The 12,711-nt window shown below is 38.0% G+C and overlaps 1 protein-coding gene across 3 annotated transcripts in view; it reads left to right on the forward strand.

Moving 5' to 3' along the window:
* Positions 1–2,761: 2,761 nt before the first annotated feature.
* The window catches only part of LOC140165879 (nck-associated protein 1-like), a 64,588-nt gene continuing 54,638 nt past the window's right edge, over positions 2,762–12,711 (forward strand). For all 3 annotated transcript variants that reach the window (XM_072189218.1, XM_072189221.1, XM_072189220.1), the window contains exons 1-6: positions 2,762–2,983; positions 5,820–5,927; positions 6,984–7,076; positions 8,942–8,998; positions 10,510–10,652; positions 11,724–11,814. In XM_072189218.1, the coding sequence (XP_072045319.1) occupies positions 2,873–2,983; positions 5,820–5,927; positions 6,984–7,076; positions 8,942–8,998; positions 10,510–10,652; positions 11,724–11,814 (603 nt within the window). In that variant the 5' untranslated portion in view covers positions 2,762–2,872. The remainder of the gene's footprint in view (positions 2,984–5,819; positions 5,928–6,983; positions 7,077–8,941; positions 8,999–10,509; positions 10,653–11,723; positions 11,815–12,711) is intronic.

The following is a 12,711-nucleotide window of genomic DNA, read 5'->3' on the forward strand; positions in this document are numbered from 1 at the left end:
AGATAATCACAATTTTCAGAATGTTAAAGATTTTTTTTTTAAATTTTAAAAGTAAAAATTTGGAACATTTTTAAAAATTTCTAAAATTCCCATTTTCACCTTCACATGCATAAAATGACAATTTTTTTTTTTTTTTTGTTGAAAATTTTGTTCTGAATTCGAAAATTGGAGCGCTTGTCTTGAGGTCTTTCCAGAGTTCAAAAGGTGTCATTGCCACTTTCAATTATAACGATCTCCATGGCAACAACCACGTGATCCCAGAATTTCAAGGGTACCAGACAAATAGTTTTAGAGATAGCTCAACTTGAAGATTGCATTTAATACAGCAGTGAATGGAGATTTTTTTCATAAAATTGCGATTATCTCGAAAAGTGTGTCACCAACAAGTAATGAATTTTTGCTAAATTTATTTTTTGAACACGCAATAGGCGTTTTTAACTTAAAAAAAAAAAAAAAAAAAAAAAAGGAAAGAGGCGATGGGAATGGTAGAAGATAGCTATACCGGTAGCATGATCTTGTCTGCATTTAATCAATAATCAATCACTGATCACTAATTGATAATCAATAATCGATATTCAATAATCGATTATCAATAATCGATTACCAATATCAATCATGATTGGGCCTACTATTCAAATAGCATTACAAATGATGTGGGGGGTGATTTTCAAATCATGTCTTTTCCTTACGTAGGCCTTTTACTTACGGACTGTCTATGTGTATGGCGGTGTCAATCAATAATCAATAATTGATAATCGATAATCAATAATCGATTGTCAATTATTATTAATCGATTATCAATATCAATCATGATTGGGCCTACTATTCAAATACCATTAAAAATGATGGGGGGGGTGAATTTCAAATCGGGCCTTTTCCTTATGGACTGTCTATTTGTATGGCGGTGTCAATCAATAATCGATAATCAATAATCGATTATCGATTACCAATTATCGATTATCAATAATCAATTATCAATCAAGATAATCACAATTTTCAGAATGTTAAAGATTTTTTTTTAAAAATTTTAAAAGTAAAAATTTGGAACATTTTTAAAAATTTCTAAAATTCCCATTTTCACCTTCACATGCATAAAATGACAATTTTTGCAAATATTTGTTGAAAATTTTGTTCTGAATTCGAAAATTGGAGCGCTTGTCTTGAGGTCTTTCCAGAGTTCAAAAGGTGTCATTGCCACTTTCAATTATAACGATCTCCATGGCAACAACCACGTGATCCCAGAATTTCAAGGGTACCAGACAAATAGTTTTAGAGATAGCTCAACTTGAAGATTGCATTTAATACAGCAGTGAATGGAGATTTTTTCATAAAATTGCGATTATCTCGAAAAGTGTGTCACCAACAAGTAATGAATTTTTGCTAAATTAAATATATGAACACGCAATAGGCGGTGGTTAACCAAAAAAAAAAAAAAAAACGAAAAAAGGAAAGACATTACTGGTCGATCACGATAGGATTTCAGTTATTATTAGATAGAAAATATTCTAGCCTTTGCCTGACGGGCACTCTGAACATGTGTGAGCCCTCACTAGCTTTTGAATCAACAAGCTACTTGAGGGGGGCGGTGTCCAACCTTCATGTAATTATTTTGTGTAAGCTAACCCTAAGCCCTTTCATAACCCTAATCCTAACCCTAAACTAACCCTAACCAATCAATGACAGTGCCTGTTTCAAGCCTATAAGCCTCCTTGCATGATCGCCTTCCGAATTCAACTACTAAGTACCTGCTCTGACCGGAGACTAAGTTTTCAACCCCAGCCCTATTGGGTAGCCGTGTTAACGTGCTTAATGACCGAAATCCTATCGTATTCGACCAGGAATGAGTCAGTATTCTCAGGGCCAGGCATCAGAAACCCGATAATATTGCATGCTTGTGCATAAGCTTTCTTGCAGATCAGGCATGCATACAATGCATAACTATGCAGGTCGTTTGACAAAGATATTTCTCGGATAATCATCCATAATTAATACCTGACTAAGTTGACGGTAGATGAAAACTTGCATTCGGCCTACATGCCCGGGCCTACATGATCATGTCTGTGTCTGAAAACACAAGCCCTTACCCGGCCGGTTCTGCACCGGGGTTCTGTATGCCCTTTTGATGAAGACTGAAGACAAATAAATGTAGTGATTCCTCCAAAAGAATCATGAAATACATGATTAAATGGTTAAATTACGATCACCAACGACACAGTTTATGTAAACAACTTCACGTGTCATGCGTGTGTGATGACACGATCCCGGCACAATAAACCTGTACCGCTGATATTTATGACAAAACAGGACACTACTGCGCACGCTCAAATGGCAGGAATCCTGCCAAAAAGTGCTACACTTTTTAACACACAAGTTTTGTCAGGCCCTATTCGCGGCCGAACAGGATTATGGGTAAAAACGAACAGGATTGTGGGTAAAGTAGGACGCCGCCGCGATAGGGCCTGACGGAGATAGGCTAGTTTTGCTGCAGCACAAGAAGCTTGGGCGCATTTTTAATTTATTGGGTGTAGTAAAATGCGGCAACTACGCTTTTGTGTTTTATCTCATAATTCTAAATTGACTGTAATATTGTAGCATTCAAAGAATATAAAACGTACAAAACTATGGAAAAATATAAATATTATTAATACCAACAATTTAAAGTAGTTTACAAATACTTATATAATCTATATACCAAATTTTACTTTTATTCCAGAAATCGTAGGGAAATAATACGTTGAATTATAGAAACACCACAATTTCGCCCGAGGGAAAATGGCGACGTTCGTGGGCTGAAAATTGCTATCTTGTTGTTGTAAACATACCATAAATTTCGCCTTTTACAGTAGAATTTGCTTAAAACGAGCTGCTCAAAATGACAACGAGAATGGCAATGAACCAGAGTCAGCAGAAACTGGCTGAGAAGTTGACGGTTTTGACAGATAGAGGCCAGGGAATGTTGGCACGCCTATATAACATAAAAAAGGTGGGTGGATATTTTCTGATTTCATTGGCATTGGATCAGTCAGTGCAGTTCCATGGTTCATGAGTTGTTAGTCCCAATACATGAATATGTTGTGTACAGTTTGTGGCACAATGTGCAGAAAAGAACGGCAGTTGTTTGAGAGCGTAAACACGTCAATGGGGTTCTTATTGGCCGATTCAATCGTCTGACAATCATAACAACAGAACGACAATCATATTATAGGTAACCTAGGCAAACCTTAGTTAACACATTTACTAGTCAGCGAATTCGCCGAGACCGGGGCCCCAACACAATGCATATTTACATAGAAATTTGAATTGTTTTCGAGAATAGGTGGGTGAAGGAAACCTACATAAATATGTTTTCTATACTTCACTTGACCCAAATATATGATTTTTTATGGTGATAATCAAGTCGCACATGGAATTTTAGAGGATTTTGATAGCAGTTCCATTAAAAAAGCTGCCATCGCCATGAGACTAAGATCTAGAAACACCCCGAAATGCCGTTTTGGGGAATAATGCTAGCTGAAACTTTTTGAGGAAAGACAATCTTTGACAAGATGTAACTTTGCTACGGAAAGTGCTATGAAAAAAAAGGTTTTCAGTTTTGGCTTAGTTTACTCAAGGGCTTTAATTTGATATATAAAACGATGCAATTTGATGGCAAATTTGAATTCACCTAGGATACCTACATATTATTATTAATCTGAGAGTGATTCATGGATTTATGGTTGATTATGTTGGTTGACGTTGGCGCAGTCGCTGCAGATCAGGTGCTTGAATCAGTTGAAGGGAACACAAAGCTCCATATATGTCGCTCATTAACAGGGTGCTCGCATCAATATGGCCAAGGGACTGCCGTTCTTCTCTGAAAGTGAAACCAAGTGTAGTACAGAAACCATGGTTCCTAATAATCCAATTATTATGCCGGCTGTCACAGACAGTATAGTTTTAATTTTATAGGCGGAGGGCGTCGGAGCTGTATACACACCCGTCCCCCCCAGTGCCGTACTATTACGCTAACTTTCGTATTCGGCGAGGAGGACGATTTCGACCTCCTGGTTTGTTTACAAACAGAGAGGTAGACAAAAGTTCCGCTTGTCCAAACACCCAAGTATCAGAAGGATGGTCCACAATATAGCGTGATTCACGTAACATGAATAGGGATTAAAAAGCTGTCACGTAGAACCATGTGCTTCTATTGTCCAATTTGCCATCAAGATTTCATATGGAAACAGTTCAGACCCAGTACAGGATCATGTCAGAAATTAATATCTTGTTCTGGGTCTGATTATTCGGACTAGTCCCCCCAACTCAACACAAAAGCTGTTAACCATATGCGTATTGTGTTATAGCTAAAATAATTGTTTCTCGATCATGAGAGCTCAATAGGCACGCAATGACAATTGCGTCGGCGCAGTACAACACCTACCGCACACGCTTTGGGTAGCGCTGCATTTCCTGTGCATGCACAATCGATCGCGCTATCGTGTAGTACGCAGTACATTCATACTCTCATGATTGAGAAATTATTATTTTAGCTATAGTACCGTACTGTTACTAAATCTTTCATAGACCCCGCCCCGTTTGCCAATGATTTTTCATCAAATTTACCCCTTGTTCATGCAAACTTGAGGACAAAAATTTGCCAAAAACAACCCCTTTTTTGTGGTTTTCAATGACTAGAATTTCAAACCTCCCTTTTATCAATGACACTCAGTCACTCAATATTTACATAAAATTCCCGGATTTTCCTAACCACTTTCGCGGATAGTGTGAATCAGTATTAAATGTGAATTAATTTTAATACCCCCTATTTTGCTGTCAAATTTTGCTGATAGGTCGAATTAAATACTCTCTATTTTGCCAGTTTCGCAGTCCTCGCTACTGGTAAAAAAATAACCCCTTTTCCACGATTTTTTGTAAAGTTCATGTTGTTTGAACAAGCTTGCGTAGAGACCGTAGCAAGATGCACCGGCATATAAACACTGATAAAATGCTTCCTGGTTCACAAACATACTTTCATAAACGTGTCATTATTATAAGCTTAATTCTATTGAAGGAAGGAAAGAAAGTTAAGAAATGATGTGAGCACAAGAAAAGAGAGATAGAATGACTGAGAACGAAGGAAATCAAGAAAGAAAGAGATGAAGTGAAAGAAAGGTTTAGTGACGACGAGGTGTCCCGGCCCCCCCAACTCAACCCAAAATTGGCAACCATGAGAGTTACCAAATAGTGCGGAAAAGGGGTAATTTTTTTACCAGCAGCAAGGACCACGAAATTGGCAAAATAGGGGGTATTTAATTTGAACTGTCCGTGAAATCTGACCATGAAATCAGCAAGATAGGGGTATTTAATTTGCACTGTCTGCGAAATTTGGATAAAAGGGGTACTTGAGAAAATCCGGTAATTTTATGTCAATATTTAGTGTCATTGAAAAGAGGTGTTTAAAATTCTAGTTTTTAAAAAGGGGTGTTTGAAAATCTAGTCATTGAAAACCACAAAAAAGGGGTTGTTTTTGGCCAAATTTTGTCCTCGATTTTGCATGAAAATGGGGGGTAAATTTGATGAAAAATCATTGCAAAGGGGTCTTTGAAAGATTTGGTAACTCTCATGGTTGCAAACTTTTGTGTTGAGTTGGGGGGGGGGGGGGGGCAAGGAGTCTGGCGAGAAATAAACTGATGATGATTATTATGGGCAATGGGAGGTTTATGTACATCGTCAATCACAGTAATCCTAAATTTGCACATCTGATATACTGGCAAGCTATCAAGTCTGCTGCTTCTAGTTCTTTTGTCAAGCACTGGTTTAAAATTCTACTATTTAAATTGCAGGCATGTCAAGATCCCAAGTCTCGGCCAGCATTCCTGTCAGAAAAATCGTTGGAGACATGTCTCAAGATGATAGTGAGGAAATTCCCGTACACAGAGAAAAATGCCAGTGTAAGTATGTGTAATAAAGAACTCTTGGAATTGGCAGGAGAGCATTAAATAGCTCTTCTGGATCCTTCAAGGAGAGCTGATTAAAGCATTTGCAAAAGAATGTAAGGAGAGAATGGTCAACTAAGAAGAGCTAAAAATCACTCCCCTATATCAGAATTAAGGAGAGCATCAGGGAGCGATTGCTCTCACTCTCCTCAAAAGGCAGTCCCTGGAGTGTCAATGCAAGCGTCAAAATAAGCCTAATTTCTGATGGCCATTCGAGCTCTTGATCTTCAATTTTTTGTAGCCCTCACACAATTTTTTGTGGACCTAAATTTATAATCCACATCAAAGTAGAGACAAGGCCTCTAAATGAGCCACAATCTCTGAAGGCCATTCAGGTCCTTGCTCTTAAATTTTGGGGCCCTTACAGAAGAATTGTGAGGGCTATGTGCCCTCAGACCTGACTTGTTCCCATGTATGCATGATAGATTCGTAGATTGATGTGAGAATTTGTGCTAAAACTGATTCAGAAATGTTGTATTGTTCTGTTTGTTGAAAACGTATCTGTAAGTACAATTATTTTGATATAAAATTGATCCTTAAAAAAGTTTAATAGCCACACTGGTACATGTTGCTAACAATACATTCTGGAGTATTTGCTTCTTTTACAAATTTGGATTTGGATATGCGCTTATGGTCATAAAATAGGTGAATTGTTCCAAAGAATTCCCCTCAAATATTTCTTTATAACACAGTATTTGCCGATCGCATGGTAATTTCAAAACGAGATTCTACCCGCAAAGTGTATGTTGCGTATGCCTGTCAAACGTGTGCTTTAATTGTTGCACACGCTTTGCAAAAGCCTTAAGGTGCATTGCTAGAAAGGCGTTTGCAGGGAGGACCTTGTTTTGGTAACAAGATGGTGGCTCCGTGCAAAGGGCGAATATGAGGAAATAATTTTGGAAGCAAAATGATTGTGTACATGTAAACCCAGGAAACTTAGGTGAAAAACCCTAACAAATAAGGGGATATGCATGCAACATAATTTGATTGTTTATGTTTCTATCTGCGCAGGGGTCACTAGCACCAATAGATAACAGAAAGGGAGAAATACTCAAGGTTCTCAATGTGTACTACACAACATTTAGGGATATTATGGAATTTAAGGTGAGTGATCAATAGTTTGAAACTGGAGCTTTTCCAGTTGAAATCCATATACCCCCTATCAGCCCTCGAATTAAGGATCTGAAGGGGCACAGCAACTTTTTTAGGGCAAGTTGAAAATTGCCTTGGATTTTCACTGAAAAGGCAAGGCAGCACGGCAGTTTGTAATATTTCAAGAGGGCATCATGGCAACTGTTGAAAATTTGAGAAGGGCACCAAGGCAATTTCTCAAAAGTGAAGAAAACACACACAAACATAGATAGATAATTTTATCATGAAGGGGCAGGGCTGGGGCACCGACGGCAACTTCATTAGAGATCACGGCAAGTGACTGCCTTGGGTAAAGGACATATTTTGAGGGCATTACGGCAGTGGGGATGGGCACCCACGGCAAAATGCCATGGGTGCCGTGGGTTAATTCGAGGGCTGCCCCCTATTGAAGACATGACCTTGATCTCCCGTACTCCATTTGAAATATACACCCCATATGTGGGAGAGTAAGTGTGTCTTCCACAGGGGGTGTATCTGTGGATTTGATCTGTAATAGCCCAATTAAAAAGATGTGGGGGTGCAAAAAGGGTGGCAAATTTAGGGGGGTTAACACAGGGAGCCACAGAATGTTTGAGAATGGTTCTTGGTCAATTTGGGGGTGCTGATTCTGAATACCGGTACTTTCATTAAAGTGGTCAAAATTCCTCAATTTTGGTATGTAATTTCAAAGTTGGTCAATTCTTTATTCTTCTAAGCAGCAAAAAGGTCTATAAAGTCCAATTTTAGGGTAGGCCTATGCAGAGGGTTAAATCTGATATGTGCTCAGATTTCAATGAAACTTATCTCAAATTGTTCACCTTGTAATAATAAGTCAGAAAAGGAATAGTTTGCACTGTCTAGAATCTTTTGATATGGTAATACCCTGTACAATCCTATTGACCATAACCTATTGAACAGTGTCAGGGGTCGATTTAGAAAAAAAAAATTTACATGCACAGTGCTGATTTTTTCCTCAAAAGGGGCTGAATAACACCAAAATTTTGCATGCACAGGCAAAATTCTACATGCACAAAGTTACATGCATTTGTGTATGTGAAACCCCTCCAAATCGAGCCCTGAACAGTGTGTTGATTTCTTAAACTAATAGTGCATTGATTTTTACATGTTAACTTTACAGAGTACAACCCTGTCTATGCATGAATCACACAGCAAGTGGAATTTGTTTTCCTGCCAGAGCAAAAGTCCCACTCTCTATGTTCAGTGCAATGCAAAACAATAAGGAGTGACGATGTTACAATGTAAATTTATAAGTTGGAATATAAGTTCATTTCATTTCATTCGGCTGCGAAGCAGCGACTACAAAGTTTCTCCATGTACTACGATCTGAAGCCAAAGTGGCAATGGCATCTGGCAGTAGAAAGTTGTCAAAATCCCCCAACAGTTTTTGCACATAAGACAAGTAGGATGTTCTTTGCCTTCCAGGTCTTCTTTTACCATGTAATGGGGTGTAGAGAGCATATCTTCTGCATGGTTCATCTTCCATGGTCCATCTTCCCACTTCTATGTTCAGTGCAATGCAAAACAAGCAATAAGGAGTGATGATGTTACAGTGTAAATTTATAAGTTGGAATATAAGTATGCCTGAGTGATTTGAGGGGAAATTTTTCCTGCCCAAATAAAGAAATAATTTATATGAGAAATGGTGGGACCGGGACATATTGTTAATTTTCCGGAAAATTTCTGTCATTTTCCTGGAAGTTTTCTAAAGCCTTGTCAGAATCAGACAATTTAGGTTTAACACCTTTTTAAATGCACAAATTATCATTTTGATCTCTATTACTGATCTCTTTTGTGTAACATGTGTGTTTTATCCCCAGGACCATGTATCAGAACTCCTGACCACAATAGCTGCTTGCCATGTTCACTTTGATATCGTAAGTATTTCAGTTATAAAGAAGTGGGTTATTCCGAAAGGGCATTATTCCAATTGAGAAAAATGTGCGGTATTCTGAAGGGGCATTACTTCATAAGTATCAGTTGGGTTACTGGTTCTGCTTAGGGTTTTTGCTCAATTCGTAATAACATCCTTTTTTTCTCAATTCAAAATAGCCCTCCCCCCCCCCTTTGAAATAATAGGTATTTTAGGAACCTGATAAAGTATGGTGCTGTATAGTCTTGGTGTCAAGATTCATAAATGAGAGTGTTTTTCATATTTATATTTGATCAGAAATGTGATTTATCGACTCTTCTACCCAGCGTTGGCCATAGCCGGTTTTTGTGGAGCAAAATCAGGGTTCGCAGGTTTTTGCCGCAGGTGGAAAAAAACGCGGTTTTAACCGCTTGGCGAAAATGGCAAAATCTAAAAAAGTGATTTATAGTTCAGTTTTTTCATCTCAAAACAAATTATTAAGACTTTACAAAAATCACTTCCTGCGTGTAACAAGGCCAGATGTTGTAATTATAAGTAACATATAAAAGAAATGAAAGGCATGCGTTTTCATTGCATTTAACCGAAAAGTGGCATATATCAGATTCAAAACTTTTTCATTGTAAGGGCTTGATGAGACAAAAATTATGTTGAATGATTCATTAAGGTTGTGTGCTGTTGTTTATGAGCTTTCTGTGTTATTTTCAATATTTGAGTGACTATAGGCCTATATGAGTTTTTGCCATTTTTGCCGGTTTAAACCAGCAACCACCGGCAATGGCAAAAACAGGTTTTTGCCGGCAAAAACCAAACCCTGACTGCAAAATGCTCTCAATTTTGATCACTTTGCTACATAATTTTGGAAATGTGTAGCATTTTATGCCAAGACCTAAGACTTATACAATAAAGTGTGCAAATAACAGAAATCAAGTAGTGTGAGCTGATAATGCTACGCATAAAAAATGTCGTACATCCAACGCTGCTACTACCTAAAGAATGCAGTCAAGTTGGCTCTATCGAGGCTTTTTACTGTAGCGTGAGACGTTGCGGTTCAAACCCTGGTGGTGGTTTAGTATGATCTCATGGAAAAATTGAGTTAGCTTTACCACCCCCCACCCCACACACACACCCCACACACATTTGACACTGGCACTCAACAAATACATGTAATGGTATACATGACACATATTGTAAGTGCAGTAGAATGCAATAGCTGCCATTTGCAACATTTCAATAAATGTACTTACTTTTAACCAATAAGATTAGAAAAAACAACAACTACCGGGTACATGTAAAGGTGATATCTTGGGGGTAAGCTTAGTGGCCATCAGGAAAGTATACAGAACATCAACACTTTATAATGAGCATGGTGAGGGGATTGTGCTTTAAACAATAGGTGTTTTACAAAAGGCAGCTATTACATTCTACTGCACTTATGATAGTGTTGCACTCTGCCAATTTATATGTGTGATACTAGAGCAATGGAATATAACCCTGTTTTCATTTTCTTTTTTTTAGACCACCAACTTTGACCTGACCAAGAACTACCTTGATTTGATCATCACCTATATATCCATGATGTTGTTATTAGCTAGAGTAGCGGATAGGAAAGCCATGTTGGGACTGTTTAACACTGCACATGAACTCAATTATCAGAAAAGGTAACGTTTGTAAAATGTTTTGTACTTGTTCCGACATTTTTCACTTTCTAGAATTTTGGTGCACCAATTGAAGTGATTTCTTTGAAATAAAAATATTTCTTAAAAATATTTCCAAATATTTCTTAGATGGCAGTTACCTTGCTCAAATTCTCATCTTCACTGCTCCAAAATTGTGATATACAGCTTATATAAAAGTAAACACTGTTCCCAATCCCCATGGTAGGGTTGTAGGACAGGTGAACCATGTGAGTGATCAGTCCTGAGGAGGGAATGTTCTGCTGTTGATCACATATGCAGAGTCACATAAAGCTATTGAACGTCTTAGGCAGTGTAAGATCAAGCACATGTATGCTTGTAACACTTCCTTAACATATTATGTATGCATATACAAGAAAAGAAAACAAAGTGAATTTGAACATTTTTGTTTTCTTAGTGTGAGTCACATCTCACATGGGATGGTTTATCATGCACAGAGTTTGGTGAGAAACTGTTCTAGTGGCAAGGACTGCCATTTGAAATTTTCAGCAGAGCATTAAATAGCTCTTCTGGGGCCTTCAAGGAGAGCTGTTTGGAGCATTTACAATAGAATGTAAGGGCAGAGTGGTTTACTAAGGAGAGCTAAAAACACACTCTTATATCAGATTTAAGGAGAGCAGTAGGAGAGCAATGGAGAGCAATTCCTCTCCTCAAAAGGCAGTCCCTGTAGTGGACACGTAATCAAGTTGGACATCCATGATTATTGTTCTAATTATTTCTAGTACAAAAATGTAGTAAGTCATTATACAGCCAGGCATTTTGAACTATTCAATTTGCCCTTTGCATGGAACTGCCATCTTATTACCAAAACAAGGTTCTCCCTGCAAAAGCATGCATGCGCAAAATGTGCATTCTTGTTTATCACGCTTTTGAGGTAAGCGTATGAGATGATTACAGGCGTTTGACAGGCATATGCACACACAACACGCACTGTCGGTAGAACCTCTGTTTGAGATGACTGGGCGATCGGTCAAATACTGTTTGTTTGTGTTTCCAATAATAAACCATTGTATTTGTGGTGATTTTGTTGAGCAGTGAGCAGTCCTTTCACCGTCTGGGCACAATGATCATGGAATATGAGAGCCCCATGAAGAAACTTGCCGAGCAATTTGTACCATTGGAAAGGGTAAGGCAATTAACTTTTTTAAGCTGAATTTATACTCCATCGCTGAGCGACAAGCGATTTGGTATTTGACCAATGAGGTGGTGTGTTTTTCTCAACGCAACAAAATCCTCTCTACTTCATCGGCTAAAAACCAATCGTTATCGCTCAACGATGTAGTATAAATTCAGCTTTACTCTTGATATTTATAGACAAATGTTGTTTATAGCCAGTGAGATAGAACTCCTTTTGTTGCGTTGGGAAAAGTGAGCTACGTTATTGAGCGATTGGTATTTGACCAGTGAGGTGGTGTGTTTTTCTCAACGCGATAAAATCCTCTCTACTTCATTGGCTAAAAACCAGTTGCTATATCGCTCATCAGCGATGTAGTATAAATTCATCTTTACTCTTGATATTTATACAAATGTTGTTTATAGCCAGTGAGATAGAACTCCTTTTGTTGCGTTGGGAAAAGTGAGCTACGTTATTGAGCGATTGGTATTTGACCAGTGAGGTGGTGTGTTTTTCTCAACGCGATAAAATCCTCTCTACTTCATTGGCTAAAAACCAGTTGCTATATCGCTCATCAGCGATGTAGTATAAATTCATCTTTACTCTTGATATTTATACAAATGTTGTTTATAGCCAGTGAGATAGAACTCCTTTTGTTGCGTTGGGAAAAGTGAGCTACGTTATTGAGCGATTGGTATTTGACCAATGAGGTGGTGTGTTTTTCTCAACGCGATAAAATCCTCTCTACTTCATTGGCTAAAAACCAGTTGCTATATCGCTCATCAGCGATGTAGTATAAATTCATCTTTACTCTTGATATTTATACAAATGTTGTTTATAGCCAGTGAGATAGAACTCCTTTTGTTGCGTTGGGAAAAGTGAGCTACGTTATTGGTCAAATACCAATCG

This window comes from Amphiura filiformis, chromosome 12, assembly GCF_039555335.1.
Source record: "Amphiura filiformis chromosome 12, Afil_fr2py, whole genome shotgun sequence".
Taxonomy (NCBI): Eukaryota; Metazoa; Echinodermata; class Ophiuroidea; order Amphilepidida; family Amphiuridae; genus Amphiura; species Amphiura filiformis.